General features: G+C 43.8%; 1 protein-coding gene across 5 annotated transcripts in view; it reads left to right on the forward strand.

The window, feature by feature from the left end:
* Sh3d19 (SH3 domain containing 19) overlaps positions 1 to 23,044 on the forward strand; it is a 169,984-nt gene extending 146,940 nt beyond the window's left edge. For 3 of the 5 annotated variants that reach the window (XM_076574343.1, XM_076574345.1, XM_076574344.1), the window contains 11 exons: positions 112 to 376; positions 2,853 to 2,921; positions 3,102 to 3,251; positions 8,309 to 8,381; positions 9,341 to 9,471; positions 11,412 to 11,470; positions 14,153 to 14,355; positions 14,739 to 14,791; positions 17,218 to 17,404; positions 17,783 to 17,880; positions 21,189 to 23,044. In XM_076574343.1, coding sequence (XP_076430458.1) covers positions 112 to 376; positions 2,853 to 2,921; positions 3,102 to 3,251; positions 8,309 to 8,381; positions 9,341 to 9,471; positions 11,412 to 11,470; positions 14,153 to 14,355; positions 14,739 to 14,791; positions 17,218 to 17,404; positions 17,783 to 17,880; positions 21,189 to 21,305 — 1,405 coding nt within the window. In that variant the 3' untranslated portion in view covers positions 21,306 to 23,044. The remainder of the gene's footprint in view (positions 1 to 111; positions 377 to 2,852; positions 2,922 to 3,101; positions 3,252 to 8,308; positions 8,382 to 9,340; positions 9,472 to 11,411; positions 11,471 to 14,152; positions 14,356 to 14,738; positions 14,792 to 17,217; positions 17,405 to 17,782; positions 17,881 to 21,188) is intronic. The other 2 variants (XM_006985332.4, XM_042279230.2) reach the window with 1 other exon arrangement.
* The last annotated feature ends 967 nt before the right edge of the window (positions 23,045 to 24,011 follow it).

Below are 24,011 nucleotides of genomic sequence, written 5' to 3' on the forward strand. Positions count from 1 at the left end.
TGTGTGTGTGTGTGTGTGTGTGTGTGTGTGTGTGTGTGTGTGTGTAAGGAAGGGTAGACAGAACCTCCATGAGATTAAGATGCTGACTCCTGGCTCCCCCTTGACTTTCAGACCTGCACATGGAAAAGTCATTCCAGTTTGGAAGCCTCCTCCCAAAGGTGCCCCTGAGAGACCACCTCCCCCTAAACTTTCTGCAACCAAATCATCAAGTAAAAATTTGCCTTTTAATCGATCTTCTTCCGACATGGATCTTCAGAAAAAGCAAAGTCCCTTGGCCCCTGGACTCTCAAAAGCCAAGAGTCAGGTCTTTAAAAACCAAGATCCGGTGCTACCCCCTCGTCCCAAACCAGGACACCCTCTCTACAGGAAATACATGGTAAGCCTGGAATTTAAAAATGTTGGTGCTTGAAGAGTTTACTCTAGCCGAGTGGTAGTGCTGCACACCTTTAGTCCCAGCACTCAGGAGGCAGAGGCAGTTGATCTACAGAGGTGTAGATCTCTGGTTTACAGAGCAAGTTCTAGGACAGTTGTTCTGGGCACTTGTTTTTGCAGAAGATCCCAGTTCGATTCCCAGCACCTACATAGCAATTCACAGCCATTCATAACTCTAGTTCCAGGACACACATGATACACAGACATACATGCGCACAAAATACTCATACACATAGAACAAATAGTTCTTTATTAAAATGTGGCACATATAACACAATGGAGTACTGCTCAGCAGAGAAAAACAATGAAAGCATGAAATTTGCAGGCAAATGGATGGAACTGGAAAAAATCATCCTGAGTGAGGTAACCCAAACCCAGAAAGACAAACATGGTATGTACTCACTCATAAGTGGATTCTAGATATAAAATAAAGAACAATCAGACTACAACCCACAGAACCATGGAGGATATATATATACATATATATATCATGGAGGTCCCTAGGACGACTGTGGCTTATAATAAATTTCGGTTTTACTCAATTACCGAGCAAGCCTCAATGAAACATCTCACTATTAGGATAAGATTTTGTGCTGTATCAAGCTGATGATCGAAAAAAAATAAAATAAGATAAAATAAAAAATACAAAACAAAACAACAAAACCCTGGGTTTTCAAGACAGGGTGTCAGTATGAGGAGAAACACCCAGAAAGGGAAAGCAGGCAGAAGGGGGTATAAGTCACTGACATGGTGGGGATCTGCCGTGGGAGTGGGTGGCAGATGCTCGGGTTCATCTCCTGCCATAGTTGGTACTTTACAGTTGCTTTGCCCACTAAATCAGTAGCGTTTGAATGAAGTAGAAATTGAGTTTTTATTAAGATCAATGGACTTTCTTGCAGGTTTTTTTTTTCCCATTTTGTAAGCATAATTATCACGGCCCATTTAGTAGCTACTAGTTAAAAGTTCTTCTCAGTAATTGAGATAGTTGAGTATTAATTTTGTTCTCTTTGGTTGTTTTTTTCATCAGATGACTTTTGCCTGCGTTTCCCACAAATGAAAAACAGAGTTGATTTGCTTTCTATGGTCAGGTCAACCAGAAAAATAAGTAAATTACCTTATAAGTGGGGGGAGGATTATTTGCATTTTTAAAATAAATAGTATGGCAGTGCTGCTGTTAACAGTAGCCAGTAATTTTATCCTGGTCTAAACTTCCATCAAGCCAGAAAGGGTTTCTTACTTTAAACTAATTCAGATTTTAAAGGGAGAATAAACAGATAAAAAGAGATAATATATTCACAGTCATTTAAATTGATGACACCAGTTGTGGCCGCCCCCCCCCCCACCCCCCAGCTAAGATGAAGTATAAACTAATGAAACTTTAACTACCCAAACCTAAGGGGTAATCTTTGGGATAAACTACTTAATAAATAAAGTAGAATAGTAATTGGTATGTATTGAGAACTAATTGTCAGTGAGGCACTAAAACTAACCTCGTAGATTAGATACTGTTATTATCCCCATTCTACAAATAAGGAAAATGAGACCACGTTAGAGATTTAAGCCAGCTAGCAGTAAAACCAGGATTTGAACACGAAACAATTGGCATCGAGTTGGTGTTAACTAGTGGTTAAGACCTCTATTTGCTTTGGTCACTCTGTGCCGAGGATGCTTACTCAAGGGGAACCAGGTTTCACTTGGGGCTCTTTATATAGCTGCATAATGTCAAAACATTTACGGAATTCAAAGAAATCAATGCATCAAAATGATGGTCTATTTAAGTGATGTGTTTCATTATAAAATACATCCTTCAATCCATTTCCCACCCCCCATGGCTACACTACCATTAAATTACAACTAGAAATCTGTGTGCCTAGAATTGGGAGCCCTGGGTGCGTGGAGATGTGAGGGAAGTGATGTTACTCAGCCCAGCCTTACATGGCCATCTCCTTGTACTCTGTGTGTTTGCTCTTGGGTGATCCAAGGATCCAAGCCACCTCCTTCTCCGTGTTTTAAGTGTGTATTATACAGTACTGACATGTACTCATCAGCTAGAGTTTACCAAGGCAGAAACAGAGCCCTTTGGCCCTGGGGCCCATGTATAGAAACCATTGTAAGACCAGACTGCTGAGGGAATAGGAAGTGGCCGGGGTTCAGGCAGACAGACCGGCTACCGGGGAGACGACAAGGCAAATGGCGAGTTCCCGAGAGAACTTGAGGCCACGTTCACCCCTTGTGATCCTGTGGGTTCAACTCCACCTCCTCAGAACTTTAGTATCCAGGAGAAATGCTGGCCCCACTGGATCCAGGGCGTGAAGTCTGCTCACCCTTTGAAGAGGCACACATGCCAGAGTCTTAAGTGATCAGCAGCAGCAGGTGAGGGTTTGGGATTTCGAATAATTCTCTTACGGTTTACATTTAAGCTGTCTGTGCCTCATGGAATTGCCAATGAAGACATTGTCTCCCAAAGCCCCACGGAACTCTCCTGTAAGGTAAAGTCAAGCTCTTTCTTTACTGGCTGATTTTTAAAAAAAAAAATTAAAAAATCCCTGCCCTCTGTTCCTGCTATTACACATTATTAAATGCTTTAGGCTCCAAAGATTAAAATGTGGAAAAGCAATAATGTTTTATTAAATAATAATTGCTTCAGAGAGTGGTATTGCGTCTTACAGCGCGGGGACGTCCTTGTGATCCTGAAGCAGGCAGAAAATAATTACTTGGAATGCCAACGGGGAGAAGGCACTGGCAGAGTTCACCCGTCCCAGATGAGAATCATCACTCCCCTGGAGGAGCGGCCGAGATGCAGACCTAACGTACGTGAGGTGTGGCCATTGAACGGCCTTCATGTCACACGTGGTGGCACCGTCACAGAGCTCTTAGTTATGGCCTTCCCTCCCCAGGGTTCTTTTCTTAGCAGCATTGTTTTAACCAGGGTGGAAAAAACCAGTAGCACTTGGCTCCAGTTTTGGAGTGAATGACTGTAATCACGTTGGCACAGACTGCCGCATCTTCTGCCCTCTTTGTGTTGTGGCGGCTTGTGGGAGCCGGGCCACTCCCTCACGGACTTTCGACTGAGAAAGTGATTTACTCTGTTAGATAACATGAGCCTGTCTACCAACCCAGAGGTTGGTTCTCTAGCAGAATGAGTCAATTATTTTGAAAGGACCCCTGTAAATGCTTAATCTGACAACAAAGATTGTGGTGGGTGCTCCCCCGGGCACTCTAGCGCATAGGAGGCGGAGGCAAGGGGGATCCGAAGTCCCAGATCATCCATGGAGGAACAGCAGAGGTCAAGGCTAGCTTTTAGTGACAAGAGAGAGTGTCTGGAGACGGGGAGCTTAATGTAAACCTTGTTTCTCTGATTTCATAAATTCATTAAATAGTGAAATATAATCCAGCATCTCATGTCATGATTTAGGACTAACAGCAAATTTGTGGAGACTGATATAAGACATGGAGCATCCTGAAGAGGGTTTGTTTGGCACTCGCCTGAGCTGGGTCTGGGAGAGGCCAGGCGGCTGTCTTGCTTCTGAGCTACACTCCCAGCTCGGGCTGTACTTTTAGAAGAGTTTAACTGACCACTTCAGTGTTCTCTGTTTGTTGTTCAAGGTAACATATAAGAAAAATACACCAGTCATTCAACTCAAGTAAAGAACTTAGTTCGTTATTCACCCTGGGCATCCTAATCTAGTCTGCTTCCTTCTTCTTGGAAGGCAGTTTATCTTTTCAAGTTTTCCTTGGAAGGCAGTTTATCTTTTCAAGTTTTCCTAAGAAACTAAAATGTCTCGTTGTAAGGAGAAGATATGTCTTCAGCTAGTGCAGCTGGCATGTGAAAAATCTAACTAGTTCACACAGGAAAAAATCCTCTTACCCAGTTTTCTGTGTTTGGGTCCAGCATCATCCATCTGTCACAGCCGCCCTTTCTCCCTCCGAGTATGCCGTCGGTGATGGCAGGAGTCAGGCTGCCAAAAATCTGTCCTTTTACATCTACTTTTCAAACTTAGAAATCCAAAGTTGTAACAGTCCAAAGTTCCCCACTCTGAGCACCGCCCGTTAGTTAGTCTCTGTCCTCCAGGGGCCGTTGTCTTATCTCTGTTGGTGAAATGAACTGTTCTTTAGGCTTTTGGGTTTGTAGGGATTGTTATGGTTCTTCGATAATAACACGTGGGTGGCCCCCTGTCCCAGCACTTAACTTCCATGTTCAGGTGCCCGACCCAGCACCACCTTCAGTGGGGAAGAAGGAGGTCCAAAACTGTTATACTTTCCCCTAACCTGGTAAACGGGAGTTAATAAATTTATCAATTAAGGTTGACTCCAAAGGATTGGTCACAGAGAAAGTGAAGGATTACCACCAAGTGCGTGGCTTCGGTTCCCTTCTCCCCTCGGGGGTCACAGAGCGTGTTAACGACTTTTGTTGTTGTTGTTTTGTTTTGTTTTGTTTTTTTTAAGTGAAGTAAGTGTGGTAATGCCCAACAGAGTTGTTTTTGGAATTGACATATTGAATAGAAACCCAGAAAAGGTACAGCCATAAGGACAGGGAGTGGGTTAGCATTTGCCTCGGGCTGAGGGGAGGGTGGAGGAGTAACTGCCAGAGGGTAGGTGTTAATCCCACCGGGTGAGAAGGAGAAGACCACTACCACAACTTTTAAGCCAAATTTGAAGCAAGCTTTTTTAAATACTGGCCAGATCCACCCAGGATTCCCAGAGAATGGCCATGAATTCCATTAGTCAGAGGTTTATAAAGTCAAAAGCCACAAGGCTGCATACTTCCTGCCCTCGTCCAATGGGGGATAGGCATCCATCCTGATGTACTTCCTGCCTGCGTACCTCTCACTTACCTGTGATCAAGCACATCCTGTGCAGTTGGGCAACCAAGCTTGTTTACAGAAGCCAACACATGTGGCTTCTTCATATCTTACATAAACAACAGCCCCCAGCAGTCCAGGATATTGTCTGTCCTAGGGGAAGTGAAGCTTACAGGTTAGAGCCATCTTTTGTTTTGGAGATCTCTTAAGCACAGTAATTAAAACTTAAACCATAACTTTAGCCCACACATAGGTTCTGTGGGGAAGGGAGATTATAAAAATGCTCTAAACATAGACTTCAATGATAGTTGCACAATTCTGTGAATGTTCTAAAATCACATACATTCTAAATGGATAAGTTTTATTTTGTGTGAATTGTATCTCAGACATTTAACAAGTGAGCCAAAGTTAATGCATACAAGGTATTTATTGCAGTGATTGGGACACCATAAGGGAGCAATGGTATTAGCTATTCTTATTGTTTACTATCATTTCCTTAGCAATGATGTAGAAAGACCTTTGAACTCTCTTAGATTGACCTACCATCCAGGCACCCTGGTGGCAGCGTCTGGGCTGTACTGCTCCCTTGTGGCCAACCCTGTCTAGCCTGTTCCTCCTGGTCAGTCTCACTGGTCATCACTGAAAGATTGAAAAAGGAAACTAACTAACTGGAGGCTCACATTATCTTCTCAGCGCTCTCTCTTGGGTACATTTAGACCTTTGGTTCATTTGGAGATTCATGTTCATGTTATATTTAAGGTAGATCTCTGACTTCACTTTTTCCAAGTCAGTAGCCATCCAGCCTAATACTGTTGATGGAATAGCCATTCCTTTTCCTGCAGATGTAAATCAAGAACAAATATAAATCTCTCTCTCTCTCTCTCTCTCTCTCTCTCTCTCTCTCTCTCTCTCACACACACACACACACACACACACACACACACACACACACACACACCAGGCAGTGGTGGCACACACCTTTAATCCCAGCACTCGGGAGGCAGAGGCAGGTAGATCTCTGAGTTCGAAGCCAGCCTGGTCTACAAAGTGAGTTCAGGACAGCCAGGGCTGCACCAAGAAACCCTGTCTTGGAGGAAAAAAAAAAAAAACCACACATACACAATTAATTACATAAATGGCAATCTTAAAGCCCCTGGAGATCTAAAATAGCTCACAATTACCGAAACTCCCGTGTTGCTCATTGTTTAAACAAAAGCAATGAGCAGGAGCTAAAAAGATGTTGTGTTGCTTTGGTAAGCTGATGTAAAAAGGCTGCATCAGCCATAACTGTCTCGACCTGAGACACAGCTCTGCTTACCTGTGTTAAGAATAGACAGTTTGCCACAGTGGTGCATTTTGGTTAAAAGAGCAGATGGATTCAGGAAAAATCTGACAGAAATGCTACAGGGTGGGAAGAGTGGGCCATTCCTTCCAGAAGAATTTTAAGTAACATCCCCCCCAAGGGTTTAGAATGGAATGCTTCCTTGCCTGTGAGTAAGGCCCTGGGCTTGATCCCCAGGACCACCAAAGAAAGTAAGCTACACCCTTTAACTGGATTTGATGATGGTGATGATGTCATTGATAAGCCTGTTTCTTCATATAAAGAGGCTAAGAAGCCAGGTGTGGTGACACACACCCATAATTCTAGCACTCAGGATGTTGAGGCAGGAGCATCATGAATTTGAAACCATGTTAGTCTATATAGTGAGTCCCAGAACTACCTGGGGTGTATAGCAAGACCCTCCTGTCTCAAGAAACAAAATAAACAGGAAGTGGCGCACACCTTTAATCCCAGCACTAGGGAGGCAGAGGCAGGAGGATTTCTATGAGTTTGAGGCCAGCCTGGTTCACATAGCAGCAGCAGGAGAAGGAGGAGGAGGAGGAGGAGGAATAAGAAACAAAGTAAAGCCAGAGAAGCAACTGCTTGTCAGTCCTGAAGTGTACCTCTTCAAACTCACCCTCTCCTCCAGCTAATCCAGGCCGTTGTTTACCTAGCTAAAGAATACTACATTCTCTTTGCTAATTTACTCAGAATTGCTGTTGAATAAGCCATTCAGATTAAATAGAAAGGCCAAGCATGGTAGATAACATTGCTTTCAGACTGGAGAATGTATTGAGTTAAGTGGTAATAAATGAAGTGGTTTCTCCTGTGAATTATACTTTTGTGGGAAGTCATTAGCTCTTTTCACCGGAGAAAGCAAGAACATAAATACAGAGCTTCATTCTCCTCCACGGGGTGGGCTTAGCGTTGAAAGCTCTGCCCTTTAAGGTTTAAGTTGGTCAGTTGAAGGGGAAAAGGACCATTGGAAGGCAAAGTGGCTAAATCTCACCACTTCGAGGTAGGATAAGTGTTTTGGTGTTTAGTTTTGTTTCCTTTAAAGTTCTTAAAGTTAAAGCTCTGTCTTGTTTTCGTTTCTTCCTTTAAGATCAAAATGCCTAGGGCACTGGAGAGAGGACTTGGTGGTTAAGAGACCTACTACTGCTCTTGTAGAGGACACAGGTTCACTTCCAGGGGATCCAGCGCCACCTGCTGGTCTCTGTAGGTGCCAGGCACTTGTGTGATGTACAGACATAAGTGCAGGGAAAACACCCACATGCATAAAATAAGTAAATCCTTGAAAAGAAATGCTTAATGGGGACTGGAGAGATGGCTTAGTGGTTAAGAGCACTGGCTGTTCTTCCAGAGGTCCTGAGTTCAATTCCTAGCAACCACATGGTGGCTCACAACCATCTGTAATGAGATCTGGTGCCCTCTTCTGACATGCAGACATAATGCAGACAGAACACCATATATGTAATAAATAAAATCTTAAATTATTTTTTAAAAAAAGAGAGAGAAAGAAATGCTTGATAATATGCAATTGAAAGTCATTTCTGCCCCCTCTCTGGCAAGGACACATTCTTTTTCCAGGTGATAATGATTCCCTTGTCTAGCTCACCTGTGTGGTTCGCATCTGGTGCTCATAGCAATTCTTTTGGGGGGACTCTAACAAGAAAAAAAAATGGTCTCAGAGTGAATAATGCAACCAGTTCTATCCTGCACACTCCATTCACAGCCCTGTTTTCCCCCCAAGGATTCAGGCCACGCTCAGAAGCCTGTGGACAGTGGTGTTCCCCATGCTGTGGTCCTTCACGATTTCCCAGCAGGTAAGGACATGAATAGTAAGTTGATGGAGCCCTGGGATGCCCTGTCAAAGCCTTCCTTCCTGGTTGTCTGTGCCTATAGAATCCTGACTGTGGATATTATCTTATTCATCAACTCTGCCTTCAGGAAGGGACCGTGCACCCAGCCATGGCAGAAGGCTTAGCTGAAAAGCCATCCTTTGAGACGGATGGGGTCCCCCATACAAAGGAAAAATGGCCATTGCTTACCAGTTACAAACTTTAACTCTGTGATGAAGTTACAGCTCAAAACAGCATCCTTCAGGGGCTCAGGCTAGAATGTTGACTTGTTTAACTTGTGATGAAGTTAATTCTAATTTAACAAAATGGGTTTTTAAAAAAGATTTTTTAATGTGTCTCACCCACCACTTACCTATGAGATCAAAATATTAGATTTTTGTAATCATTTTAAGTTATCCTTCATAGCCAAGGCTGCTAAATTTTTAAAAAAAACTGTTTACAACTTACTTATATTTATTTGGCAGGCTGGTTTTTATTTTAGTGTAGATAAATTTTCTTCCTGAAGAGCTGTAGTACTCCCTTAGTTAATATTTGAAGTTGGAATGGCTTTTAAGGGTGACTAGGAATAATGGTCAGTGTGTCATGCCATGTCTATAAAGGCCTTTCAGTATTGAATGTGTTTTCAGCAAGAGGCTTACATTGGCACAGAGGGAACCACTGGCCAGGACAATGGTGGTTTTAAAAACTGTTTCCCTTGGTGGATATATCTAATCTGGTCTTAGAAAAGAGACCCTCTAATATCAAAATTTTTAAATAAAATGTTATGAAATAAATAATTTGACCCATGTAATCTAGTCTGTCTTAGGATCAGTAGAATATAGGGCCGCTGTGGACAGATCTAAATGCTGCTTTGTTCTCCGCCTTTAGTCACGTGTGCGGCTGGGGTAATTCATCGTGTGTGTGTCACTAATTCTGTATTACAGAGCAGGCGGATGATCTGAGTCTCACATCTGGAGAAATTGTTTATCTTCTCGAAAAAATCGATGCAGAATGGTACAGAGGGCAATGTAGAAACCAGACTGGCGTCTTTCCTGCCAATTACGTCAAAGTTATTGTAAGTGGGTTCTGTTTCTTTTATTTGGCCACAGAGGCACTGGTTCAGTGAGACTCGCAGGTGAGAAAGAGGAACTATAAGTCGTGAGTTCCTCTTTTCCATCTTCTCTTGATCATTGCCATTTGGACATTTTTAAAATAAATGTTTTGCCCACACAGACTGGCTCTGTCAGCAAGCAGTTATGGAAGAGATAAGGATTCACAGGGCCCTCCCTACCCCTTGCTGCTAGAGTCAGGGGGTGGGGGGGGTGGATCATTATCTTCAGTTGTGTGCGCACAGCTGAGCCCGCCATGCTCCGATGAAGGATGATCAGTGGGTAGATCGTTTAACCTTGGAGGGTTCTGAAGCACTTAAGGATGTTCGTGGATTCTTCGGTGAACATGAGTCTAGTGCTATTAGGCAGTTCTGAGGGGGTGTTCCGTGGGGCTGAGGTACCATGTCAGTCTGAGGGGACCAAGGCACGTTCGCTGGAGGTAGTGGTCCACTAACGGTTTTTCACATAATATTTTCAAGTCTGGTTGGAGAAAATGATGTTGAAGCATCAAGAGTGTATGGCGCCTAATAGCTTAACTTGTGAACACGCTCCAGTATGTTGACGGTTTTCATGCCAAGCCTCAGTGACTGCGAAACATGGGGACAAAACAAGATTGCTCCTTGAGTACTTGTATTAATGAGAAAAATATGACTCACTCCTTGATATAACCTATTGATAATATGAAATGCCAATGCTAGCTTAAAAGTTAACAGCTTATTTTGAAGGGGGGAAAAACCGATAATTTTCCATTACATCAGAAACTTCAAAAAGTTTAACAGAAAAATCTGTATTTTTCAAGTAGAGAAGAGTTTGAGTCTCTTGGATTATGAAATGTAGATCTTCAGAATTGCCCGGTGTAGATATGGCCTGGTTCTTTGGAGAAATCTAACCACATTCCCTAAATTAATATTAAGAGTGATGTTAGTTTTAGCACTCTCCATTTTTCTTCTGCTCGGTGTAACGGGGCTTTAAAAAGCACAATTACCACACTGCAATCAATCACACCCAGCCGGCCACATGATTGGTATAAATGTTATTCCTAAGCCCACAAGTTTAAAAAAATTGTTTTAAAACATCAAACTTAGAGAATTTATTTAAAAGGGCATTGATCTAATATAGACCTCATAGCCTTAAGTAGTTTTTCACTGCATGCGTATGGCCAAGAATTTCACTCCAGCCCGGCTCTGCTGTTTACTGAAGTGCCTGGCGTTTAGTGGACACTCATTTAGTACGTACTGCTTTCTTCCTACCCTGTTGGTAGGGAAGGGGAAAGTGCCCTTCAAAATATGGAGAGAATCCACAAATCTGATCAAACGCCTCATTTGGGGGCCGGGAAGTGTTGCCATATCCTGCTCTTCTTTTGAACAGGGCGACAGTTTTGTGACCTGATGGCTGATGGCTGTCCTTGGATAGAGTGTAGGAAATTCTCAGGGATAGAATGATGTTGATGTGCTCATGGCAGCAGGGTCATTGGTTGCTCAAGGAGGACTACGTCAGGAGCTGTTCTCCCTCCACCCCTTTTAGACAGGGTCTTCCTACTGAGGTGGCTAGCCTCCACCTCATGGTCCTCCTGCCTCAGCCTCCTGTGTGCTGGTGTTACAAGAGCATTTTAGACAGGGTCTCACTACTGTAGCACAGGCTCGCCTCCACCTCATGATCCTCCTGCCTCAGCCTCCTGTGTGCTGGTATTATAGGAGTGTGTCGCCACATCCAGCTGAACCTGTACATTTTTTCCAAAACTCAGTTTTTGGTTTTCTTAGTGTTCAGCAACTATACCTCCAACACATTCAACAGCTAGCTTCCCTGTTGAATTGTGATCATGCATTTCCTAATTACTGGATATTAAATTTATCTCAACCAAACTATGAAAAAGAAGCAAGTGTTACCCTGATTTTGTCTTTCCTAGGTTGATATTCCAGAAGGAAGAAGTGGAAAAAGAGAATCATTTTCGTCTCACTGTGCTAAGTAAGTTTGGTCTGTGTTCTTTTGTACAAAATAAAAAGGAGGAAGAAATGAAGGATTTCTAAGCTTAATCATTTCCATTGCGTGGTTAGCCAGATTCTCAGTGTCTTCAATTCCAAGGAAATTTTATTTGCTTAACATGTGATAGTGAGAGGCTGGAGACATGGCTCAGTGGTTAGGATGCATCCTGCGCCTGTAGAGGACCCAAGTTCAATTCCCAGCACCCACACTAGGTAGCTTACAAATCACCCAACTCCAGTTTTAGGGGATCTGGTGCCCTCTGCTGGCCTCTGAGGTGTGTACATGCACACCCACACCTTTTAGAGGGGGGCAGAGAAAAGAAAGAGAGAAAAGAAAGAAAGAGAGGGAAGGAAGGAAAGAAGGAGAGCCTGGAGAAATGGTTCATTAATTAAGAGCAACTTACAGAGGACCTGGGTTCGATTTTAGCACCCACATGTGGCTCACACCCATCTGTAACTCCAGTTCCAGGAGATCCAATGCTTTCTTCTGACCTCTGTGGGCACCAGGCATACATGTGGTTCACATATATACATACTTCAGGCAAAACATTCATACACATAATGAATAAAAAAAGAAAACTGTTAAAAAAGAAGCACATTTAAAAGTCCGTGCAGCAGGCTGATAGAAGCCAGCTGAAGCAGCCTTCCATGCAGGCCTGGGGACAGCGACAAAGCAGTCTCAGGGAACTTGCCCTGGCCTGGCTGCAGCCTGCAGAGATGGTCTTGTCATCAATGAGTTTTTAGTCTGGCTTCCTGGTGTTTGTTAGCAGCTTTTCTAGAAACTTCAACTGTTTTCCTCATGAAAAATATATCTATCTTAGAGAACTGTGAATCCTACAAAAAACAGCCAGGTGAGGCCAGGGCCCGGCTCAGTGGCCAGATGCTTGCCTAGCAATGTATACAGCTCTGGGTTCGAATCCCACCCATGAAAACAAGAAACTGCACCCTGGTAGACGTCTCTGGTATTGTTTTGTTTTTAAGGACTAGACAAAGGTGAGAGAGGAGTTAAGCTGTGGCCTCTTCCTGTGTGTTCCTGTGTTCATGAGACCTTTCCAGGGATTTATGCGCCTTTTATGCCTCGTCGTAACTCTTGTGTGATTTAAAGCCCCGCCACAATGCAGCTTTATATTCTAGTTAAATGAGCAAATTAGTACAATTCACTACCTGGTGAAGACTGTAAACCTGTCTGTGAATAGGTCAGGCATAAGGAGGCATTCCCAGGGGACTGGAGACAATAAATGCAAAGGTTATCACAAATAAGAAAACTTTCGGGGCCACAGCATCCAGTCATTGGTACTTCAGGCTGCATGTCTACTCTGAGCAACGGGTACCACCCGGGCAGGCTGAGTTTAAACAGGCTTGAACGGCCATTGATCTACTGACCCGGCTCCGATCAGACTTTGAATTCAGCAAGGGCCAGCCTTTCCGTTACAGACGGTTGTTTTCTCGTTAGATTTCTGCTGCTGACACTTCCTTTCTGAGGCCCCAAATCGAAGGTCTGGTATTAAATCAAGCCTTCTGCGGGCCAAGCTCTGTCTCCGCTTGTCTCTTATTTTTCCATCAAAACTGCAGATCACGGAAGGGTGTTCCAGTCTCGGGAACACAGCCTTCTTAGAGGCAGTACACAATCCTTGCAGAGCGACAAAGGGGATGGAAGATGACGTGTTTTGCCAACTTTCTGTTTTCCTTGGCCTTCTCACTTGTCAGGCTCCTTTGTACCTTCAGCTCACTGGTGCGGTCAGTGCAGAGCGAGCGTCCCCTCTGCCTGGCGGATGCTCCTCTGTACTGTCCTCATTCTTAAGCAAGACTTTGATGTCTTGCCCTGAGATTCTCAGGGGGAGTACTCCCAATCCCAGCGTGTTCGTGATTGAAAGGGTTCAGACTGGGCCATGCATGACTTTGGCACAAAGACACAGACACATGGAGTCTGGGGAGGCTCTGTAATTAAATAAAAACTGACCAAAAGGCAGATGTGCAGTGTAGACTACCAGTCAGTCAGCTGCTAGTCTGGAATGACTCTTGAAGTCTCTGCCCTTGAACCTGGCCCGTCTGTGTGAAGAGCCTCCCTATCTAGAAATTAGCCTTGTCGTTTAGACATTTTTAGATGTATTTTCGTGGGAGTTTTTTTTTCATAGAGCAAATATACCTTGTTCCATAGTAAACAGGATATTTATTGAAAGACTGAAGCAAGTTGAAAAGCTTTTTTTAAAGTTACTACTAGAGAACACTTTATTCTGGCTTTTGTTGTGGTTTGGTTTTGGTTTTGGTTTTGTTGTTTGTTTTTCGAGCAGAGTTTCTCTTTGTAGCCTTGGTTGTCCTGGGGTTCCCTCGGTAGATCAGGTCATCTCAAACTCACAGAGGCCTGCCCTGCCTCCTGAGTGCCGGGATTAAAGGCATGCACCGCCACCCCTGCCGCCACCACCCGGTCACTTTTTTCTGTCTTGAGAAGTGTTGCTGAGCCAGCAGGTGGTGGTGCACACCTTTAATCTACAGAGTGAGTTCAAGGACAGCCAACGCTACACAGAGAAACCCTGTCTCGAAAAACAAAAACAAAAGCAAACAAAAAGTGTTGCTTAATGATAGCTTGAAAGGAAGGCCAATTAGGGTCTTTATTTTTTGTAAATGCTCTTAAGTTTAACCCATACCCATATTCTTCTTTGTCCAGAGGCCCACGATGTGTTGCCCGGTTCGAATATATCGGAGACCAGAAGGATGAGTTAAGTTTCTCAGAGGGAGAAGTAATTATTCTCAAAGAGTATGTGAATGAGGAATGGGCTAGAGGAGAGATTCGAGACCGAACCGGGATCTTCCCCCTTAACTTTGTGGAACTTGTTGAGGATCATCCCACATCTGGTGCAAATATTTTAAGTGAGTATGGGGAATATGCGTGCTTATTGTGTCCTCGTCTAATTCAAATGAACCAGTGATTAATAACACTTAAGACGCTTAATAGTCCATATTGTATTCCTAGGTAGAAGGAAAACTTACTTTGAATGGTAATTTACGTTGGAAACTGGTTTTATTTATTGTTTTGGGTAGTTAGCAATGGCTACATGTGAGAAATGACCAAGACTTTTAGACAGTGGATTGTACACTTAATTGTGAGTCCTGGCCTACAGTTAAATAAACAGTCCCAGGAAGCTGACACCTAAAGAGACTGGTCTGGAATCCCAGGCTCCACACTCTTACTCCACCCAACAATTTCCCTCTATACAGTCTTTTCATCTGACTTTTTTTTTTTTTTAATGTAGACACAAAGGTGCCACCAAAGACCAAAAATGAAAACCCTGGCTCGAATTCTCAGGTAGGCTGCTTGAGTGAATAACTGTAGTTATTCGCATCTAAACCCTGGGAGAACTGATACTAAATTATTGAGAGAAACCCGTATGAGACCACTTTTCTTGTTACATGGCGAACGTTTGCAGTAGATGGATGTTGGTATAACACTGTACATACAGTTCTTGGGAAGCCGTGCAGGCCCTGACAGAAAATGAGAAAACAGGCGCTGTGCCTTTTGGTCTCTCCTTCCTCTTCTTCCTCCCAAATCGTCCCCATGTCTGTTTTCATGTCACATGTGCTCCGTTCCATGCTCTCTTCTGTGTAGAGGGGTGTTGAGTTAGCATCTGTGTAGCCCAGGCTGGCCTTGAACGCCTTATCATCCTGCCTCTACCTCCCAAGTCCTGATAACACAAGCAAGCACAACCGCGCCTGGTGTCCTCTGTCTCTCCTCTCGTCCTAAAGCTCTTCTTCCTCTCTCGTGATCTTCATTCCAGTTTCATGACCTACACACACACACACACACACACACCACACTATTAGTTTGTTTGGGTTGGTTTTTTTGTTTATTTTTCCTTTTTTATTTTATTTTATTTTATTTTATTTTTGGTTTGTGCTTTGTTTTGAGACAGAATCTCATTCTATAGCCCAAGCTGGCCTCAAATATATGGCAATTCTCCTGCCTCAGCTTCCCAAGTATTGGGATTACAGGTGTGAGCCACCAAACCTAGCAGGTAAGGGTTTTGTTTTGTTTTATTTTTTTTTTTGCTTTTGGTTTTTGCTTTGGTCGAGCAGTTACTGAGAAGGAAAGTAGAACGTGTTCCCCCAGGCACGTGGAAAGCGTTCCCTCTGTGTCCCCACACTTGACTCTACAGCAACCCTTAAATAAAACCGAATCCCAGAGAAGCCTGGTGTCACACAAAACCAGGAAATGGCAGAGCCGGATCTGGAGCCCTTGCCTGCCTGGCTGCCCAGCCCTTGCTCTGGACCTGTCCCCTCCACTGCCTGTTAGAGGTTCTGAAACCTGGAGTTCCCGTCCAGCTTGGAAGAGCTGCCTCTTCACAGGGCAGAACCTTCCTCTAATGCACTGGGAAGCTGAAGACATGGCTTTGCTATGTAGACAGACAGGCTTCAAACTCTAGAGCGATCTGCCTGCCTCTGCCTCCTAGGGACTGGGATTAAAGGTGTGCGCCACTGTGCCTGATGGATAAGTTTTCTTTTTTTTTATTTTATCTTTTATTTGAGTGGGTATTTTTGTTGTATGTATTCTGTGCATCGTGACCAGGCAGTGCCATGGGAGGCCAAAACAGGGCATCGGCTCCCCTGGAACTGGAGTCCCAGAGGGTTGTGAGGCACCATTGGGTGCTGGGAACCAATCCCGGGTCCTCTGGAAGACCATCAGTGTTCTTAGGCACTCAGTCATCTCTCCAGCCCCATGTGTTCTCCGAGTGTGTGTGTGTGTGTGTGTGTGTGTGTGTGTGTGTGTACTGTGTGTGTACTGTGTGTGCACTGTGTGTGTGTGTGTGTGTGTACTGTGTGTGCACTGTGTGTGTGTGTGTGTGTACTGTGTGTGCACTGTGTGTGTGTGTGTGTGTACTGTGTGTGCACTGTGTGTGTGTGTGTGTGTGTACTGTGTGTGTACTGTGTGTGCACTGTGTGTGTGTGTGTGTACTGTGTGTGCACTGTGTGTGTGTGTGTGCACTGTGTGTGTGTGTGTGTGTGTGTGTGTACTGTGTGTGCACTGTGTGTGTGTGTGTGTGTGTGTGTGTGCAGGAACCTGTGGAGACAAGAAGAGAATGTCTTTTCCCCTGGAACTTGGGTGACAGGCAGTTTTAAGCCGTCATGTGGGTGCTGGGAACCAAACCTAAGTCCTCTGCAAAGCTGAGCCATCTCTCCAGCACCACAGAAGATGTTCTCAATGGAGAATTAGAAGTCGCCTCTCTTCTTGTGATCTTAGAATAGATCACAAGAGAAACGTTTCTGCTTAAATATTACATGTTCCTTAAAAGTAGCAAAACCACAAATCCCGTCACACTTGTCACTTAAAATTATACTTTAAGGAAAAAGTTATTGGAAATTTATTCCTGAAACTTGACAGTAACATAAAATATTAGATAATTTGAAGAAAACTTCAGGTTTTGAACTTATAATACCTTTGTTCTTTTTTATACTTATCTATTTATTTAAGTATGTTTACACATTGCATGTGGATGCCCTCAGAGGCCAGCAAGGGTGTTAGATCCTCCTTGTGTTAGAGTTACAGATGGTTGTGAACTGCCTGTGAACTGATGGGTCCTAGGGAACTGAACTCTGGGCTTTTGGGAGAGAAGCGTGTGCTCTTAACCACTGAGCCATCCCACCAGCCCCCATGACCCCTTAGCTTTTATTCCTCATCATCTTTGAAGCCTTGGGATAAACCCTCACATTCCTTACCAGACTCCCGCTTTGAAACAGGAGAGCGGCATTTCTGGAGAGTGGTGCAAGGCGCTGCACAGCTTCACGGCAGAGACCAGCGAGGACCTGTCCTTCAAACGTGGAGACCGGATCCTGATCCTTGAGCGGTTAGACTCGGCCTGGTACCGGGGCCGCTTGCATGACAGGGAAGGCATCTTCCCCGCGGTGTTTGTACAGCCCTGCCCAGGTACGGCAGCCGCTGAGGTGACGTACTCTCCAAGGGCCCAAGGTTTAAACAGTGCATATTCCTTTACCTCTGATCCACGCTTGGCTTTGGTTTCTTACCCGCAGTGGGAGGAGATGATCAATAAAATCACTCCCACACTTCTATGTCAGCTATGTGGAGGGAAAAAGATACAGATATCACTAAATAATGGCAGACTTCGACTAATAGACTTTGGACAATTCTTTTCCTGCTAAGTGAACATCCTTTTTTTTTTTTTTGCAAGTTAAAGAAATTCAAAACTAATTGAAAATATTTCAAGAGTGACAAGACAGGTTCTTAGGATGTTTGTGTTTTGTGTGATTGTCTTCCCGCATAGTTGAGCTTCTTGTGTCTTTGCAGCTGAGGCAAAAAATGTGGCTACCACAGTATTGAAGGGGAGGAAGGTCAAGGCCCTGTATGATTTCCTCGGGGAAAACGAAGATGAACTCTCTTTCAAGGTCAGACTGCGTATCTTTTTATACCTCACTACCACTACATACATTGCAATACACATATGAATGGAATGTTGATCACTACCTAAGAATGAAGAGTTCTCAGACCCTAATTGTTAGGTAAGGGAAGAGAGTGCATAGAGCTGGGCATGGTAACTCAGTCCTCTAATTCCAGTTCTCAGGAGGCAGACTGTAGAAAGATCATATATTTGAGGCTAGCTTGAACCTTGTCCAAAGCAGGGGGGTGGGGGAGTGGGAGGGATGGGGGGTGGGGGGGGTCTAGAACAAGTGAGTAAGGCCTGATTAAGGCCTGGTAGTTCGCATCATCAACTGTCACTTAAGGACTGAGGGAAAAACCTGAGCGTAGTAATCACAGCCTTCAAACAATCCCTGTAGCTTGGCTTTATAATATCAGATCTCGATACGGGAGTTTTCATTAAGACTGTTTTCCTCAGCCCTCCCAGCCTGCTGCTAACATCTGGATGGAGAAGTCCGATAGCTCTGGCTACTGTCTGCCACAGTAGCCTGATAAGAGCTGTTCTTGTCCACAAAGACACCCACCAGTGCTTTGGGAAACAGCCCCAAAGTGCTGAGCTGAATTGTGGAGATTTTTTTGTAAAGAATATCCAAATATAACCCTGATCTTCCTTACCAAAAAAAGTGTCTCTTATTTTCCCGGATGTGGAATGAAGTACGTTCCTATTGCGCCGTGGTCCGAGGAAAGCATGCGGGCAGAGAGAGCTTTGGGACTGCACTGTAGGAGACGGGTGTAGTTGGTGCTGTCCAAGAGCTGTGGCACAGTGGCAAAGTCTCCGACTCTGAAGGCATTCCATCACAAGCAAAGAATGGAAGCCTCCGGAAGCGGAGGGAGAAGATGAGACCCAGAAGGGAGAACTGCCCCAACAAAGGTTTCACTCGTCTACACAGAGTGAGCAAGAGACGGTGCTAGCCAGCCGAGCAGGGCTGCCGGAGAGGTGCCGGTGAAGTTGCTAACTCCTACTTTGTGATAGTTCTTTTATCCCAAGACTGTTTTTTTAGATTAAAATATCATTTCTAGGGCTAGAGAGATGACTCAGAGGTTAAGAGCACTGGCTGCTCTTCCAGAGGTCCTGAGATCGATTCCCAGCAACCACATGGTGGCTCACAACCACCTGTAATGAGATCTGGTTCCCTCTTCTGGTGTGCAGGCATACATGCAGGCAGAATATTGTATACATAATAAATAAATAAATCTTTTTAAAAAAGTAGCATTTCTACTATAAAATATTGTTAATAAATGGCAGGCATCTCTAGTAACTTTAATCTTTTTCTGATGCCTTCATCCACACACTCCTTAAGTTTGGAAACTGATGTCTTGCTCCTTCTCAGCCTTACAAATCTGCAGCTCAAGATTTATTCCTTGTCTCCAGATAAGATATTGTTGTAGGTAAAGAATCTGAATTCAAACTTTCGGGGTGTTATGGCTTTCATTATGTCGAGTCATAGAATCCACAGCATACCCCACAAAGAGCAGGTTGTTTTCACGAATGAGTGGCTTGTAAATCAAATAGTTGTGGAGGTTTTTTGTTGTTGTTGTTGTTGTTAAGGGACTCTTTAAATAAGAAGTAACTTATTTGCAACAAATTTTGAATAGCCAAAATTTTACATATTTAAGTAAAGCAGAATAGATAAATGACATCTGATAGTTGCCATGTTTTCAGTCCGTTCTCCATAAAGGAAAGACTTTAATCAAATAAGTGGTGCAGACAGCTGTGTAGTAGTGCTCCAAAGAAATCCATTTATCCTGGTAAAGATATTTTTTGAAGTAGCTAGGGTCAACTTTGACCTTGGCAGAACTTTAAAGCCAGGCTCTGAGAAGTTACTGGACACCATAAGGAACACAATCCTATGTCTCCGTCTGACAAAGGAATGATAATTTTCACATGTGCAGGACACACTAGCACTGTGGCTAACACAGACGAGGAGGAAGCAGTGTTCTGTGTCACGGCAAAGCACATAAGATGGGACTGGATGAAAATGGATGCTGAGGCTAGGGAGGGATGGAATGAGCCACACATTAGAGGGAAACACTGTTAGGAGCAAGAATTAAAAGAGTAATATGCTCAGGCTGATACAAAGCAGCTTTACAGTAACTTTCCACTGTGAACTGCGGTGGCCTCATAGCCTCTTGTTAGGAATATGGGCCCTAGAATACCCTGAGGTTTGAATTAGCTCTACGCTAATTGTATGTGCAATCCTGACAAGTTGTGTGACAGCTGAGCCTCAGATTCTTCACCTACAAGACAAGGAAATTTAGAGCTGGGGAGGTACTCAGTGGGTAAGGCACTTGCTGCATGTGTCAGGATTGGGATTCAGATGCCCTGGAGCCACGTAAATGCCAGGAGGTCAGGGCAGTCTGGTGGAGACGGGGACCCCCAACGAAAGCTAGCTAGCTATACCAGCTGAGTCCGTGAGTTCTGGGTTCAAGTAAGGGACCTTTCCTCGGTATATAAGGTGGAGAATGATTAAGGGAGACACTTGGCATCAACCTCTGGCTTCCACGTGTACACACATACATGCACAGACACTTGTGCACACACGAGCCCACACACAGAAACACGAACACACATGCATACCCACCACACACACACACACACACACACACACACACACACACACACTAAAAAAAAAATCTCTCTAAAATGAGGATACTAATAGTACTCATCTCTAGAAGTCCAGTTATTTAAATAAGTTCATCTTTTGTAAGGAACGGGACTAGGACAAAGCACACAGGGAGCATATGGCTCACTCTTTCATCTGTAATCCTTATGGAAGCATGGCAGTCAGTGTGTCCCTCTTTGGGCCCTCATGAGTGGCCAAGCCGCGCTCTCTGTCTCTCTCTGTTGGCTTACTTGTCTTCCCACTCTAGAGTGAGTCTGTTATTTCCTACACTATACCTGTATTACCAAGAACAGTGTCTTCCACGTAGTAGGTATTCTGTTAACCCTTGTTAGGTGAAAATATGTGTGTTTTTGTGTGTATAGCTGATACTGTTATTGATTAAAGAGCGATTCAGATTAGGGGTTGTGAACATGAGCAGGAAGCTACGCTGACAGTGGTGGGGGACTGAGTTTACTTTGAGAAAAAGAGGCCTGCAAGCAAATGCCATCATTAGGTATACATCATCTGTGTGGCTTATCATTTAATCCTCTCTGCAAATCAAGATAAATGAGTTCTATAAAGAGAAGATTATTCACGCCGCTCCAGGTAGGCTGCGCTCTGTGCTTATACCCTGCAGAAACCAATAATGATTTCTAACTCCTGTCTTCCTCCAGGCTGGAGATGTAATAACAGAGCTGGAGCCCGTGGATGATGACTGGATGAGTGGAGAGCTCATGGGAAGATCTGGAATATTTCCCAAAAACTACGTTCAGTTTCTACAAGTCAGCTGAAGGTGAAGCTTGGCTGATCCTTGGCACGAGCACTCACTTGAACATTCACTTTGACTATCAGATATTTTGCACTATTTTTTTAACAGAAAGAGAAGTCTCTAAGATGTATGTGGTACACTAGGATTTCTGAGAGCGGAAGACGTGTAGGTTTTATAGTTTAGCTTCATTCGGAGTGGGAAGGTATACGTGAACCGTGAGTGAGGAAACGTTAGTGGGGATGGCAGGCGGACGCACACGTCCCCTGGGGAATCATCTGGTGATGGCAGCCAGCGTGGGGAGGCTGACGAGCAGGAACTGTACTCGTCCCCTCTCCCCATCAGTTAACCATGCTTCTTCATTTTCTACTTTAGTTTAAAGAGAGGACGTTTGACATTCTACATGCTGTAACTATCAGGACATGGATGGTAATCTGAATTTTGTTTTTGGTATTCATATGAACGCTAACAGCTTGAGCACATTAGTCTTCGTCCCAGGGCAAAGTCTTGCTTCAGGACAGATAGTCTGGTAACTGGTGGAGCATTTACAGGCAGGTGGGGAAATAAGCTCATGTCCCCCCAAATGCTCCTTGTGTTTCCCAGCATTTGTCCAGGGACTTGAAGGGGTCAAAACAACCAAAACCATCCCTGAGATGCCTTGCTAATACAACTAACCCTCCCACAGACATGCCACACTTACCTATCTCTTCGTCCGTCTATACTATATGTTAACAGGGTTACTATAAAGCACACTTTCTGAGTCTGCAATCATTCCTTTGACAATTACTGGTACCCAAAGGAAAACTCATTTTCTTTGCATTACCCCAGTAATACATAAAAGCTGTGTCTTGTTATAGTAGTACATTATGAATCATGGATAGTATCTTAGAATACAGAGCAAACAGTAAGATGAAAAACAGTACCAAGGCCTCGTAGCTCATTTCTTCTCAATATAATCAGAAGGAAAAATAATTTAAGAGGACTGAAGGCTGGTGCAGACCCCCACCCCCACCCCCACCCCCAGCTCATCTCTGCAGTTATTGGAGTAAACACAAGAACCACTTTCCTGCTGACCGGGGTAACATGTTCTGAGCTTAAAAAGTGACTCTTGCGTGACTGAATCAATTACAGTTTACAAACTAAAGCCAAATGGATTGAAGACAATCTTCCTGACGGATCAGTGGGTTAACGTTTCACTGGAAATGTGAGACACTTCCCAACAAGGTTCGTGGCTTTCTTCTGTTTTTGAGAAGAGTTCCATGTGCTGGACCACGTCTTAGTTTTGTGTGTTTTTCCCATTCTCCGAAAAGCTGGGCAAACAGTGATTACCGGAACACGTGGCTTCTGTAAGGAAGTAATATTTACTTTGTCTTTGACTAAATTTTCTATCCCTGGCATTTGGTTTTGGAATTTAGGACCTGGAGTTTCTACTACGTTTTGGGTGAAGAGTGTATAGGGAAAATTCTTGTCAGTTTTCACTCAAATTAATATCATGAGACTAGGATGACTTAAAGTGTGATCCGAACTAAATTCTCATTTGTAGCCAGCTGTACAAGAGAAAGGGGGTAAGGGTGTGGAATGGGGCATGACGTGTCTTTGACTGTGAGATTTCAACATCTAATAGTAAAGATTCTGAAAAACCTATCTTTATTGGAGAAAAAAATTCCTCTTAAATATCGGCCTTCTGTAAGCAGAATGATAAGTGCAATAGCTGTATATCTACTTGACACTGTAATAAACTGAACTGAACTTTCCAATCCCTTATCTCAGGCTATGCTGCATTTTTCAGAATGTAGATGATATCTTCCTTAGTATTGTGTCTCCAGTCCTTGGCACGGGTGGGTGAGGTGGCTCTTTGCTAGGCAGGTTTGCTGGACAGACAGATGGATGACTTCCACAGGCAGCAACAGCACTCTCTTGAGTCTACCCAATACCTTTCCTCTTTGTTGACAGAAATATACATTGAAACAAATTCAGGTGTTTTTTTTTTTTTTGTTTTGTTGTTTTGTTTCCTAAGATTTATTTTTATTTATTGTGTATACACTGTTCTGTCTGCATGTATGCCTGCAGGCCAGAAGAGGGCACCAGATCTCATTACAGGTGGTTGTGAGCCACCATGTGGTTGTTGGGAATTGAACTCAGGACCTTTGGAAGAACAGTCGGCACTCTTAACCACTGAACCATCTCTCCAACCCCTCAAATTCAGTTTTTTGTCATTTCACTCTACCATGCTCTGTTTTGCTTGGTATTTATTTCTCTCTGAACTAGTAGAAAGCAAAATGTAGCTGTGGGGTTTCCATAGGTACTTTCTTATTATATATATTGATTGAAGTCAAGGCAAATATCAACAATGTTCCAAGAAAAATAATTGTATGCAGAGGAAACTTTATAAGAAAGAAATGGGACTGATTGTTGAGTTTGTCTCCAAATTTTTGGTTGACAGCTTGATATTGTTCGTCTTTGTCAGTCAGCTTTACATAGCTGTGACAAAATGCCTGATTATGAACAACCTAAAGGAGAAAATATTTGTTTTGGCCTGGTTTCGGAGTTTTCAGTCCAAGGCCATCTGGCTCCACCACCGTGGCTTTGAGCCATGCCAGGGCGGGGAGCTTTTCACCATACGCAATCCATGGAAGAAGAAGAAGCAGGAAAGGGGGGTGGCGGGGAGTAGGGAAGAGGAGGAGAGAAAAGAGAGGGCGAGGCAGAAGACACGCTCTTCAAAGAAACATCC

The sequence above is a fragment of the Peromyscus maniculatus genome, chromosome 6 (assembly GCF_049852395.1).
Source record: "Peromyscus maniculatus bairdii isolate BWxNUB_F1_BW_parent chromosome 6, HU_Pman_BW_mat_3.1, whole genome shotgun sequence".
NCBI lineage: Eukaryota > Metazoa > Chordata > Mammalia > Rodentia > Cricetidae > Peromyscus > Peromyscus maniculatus.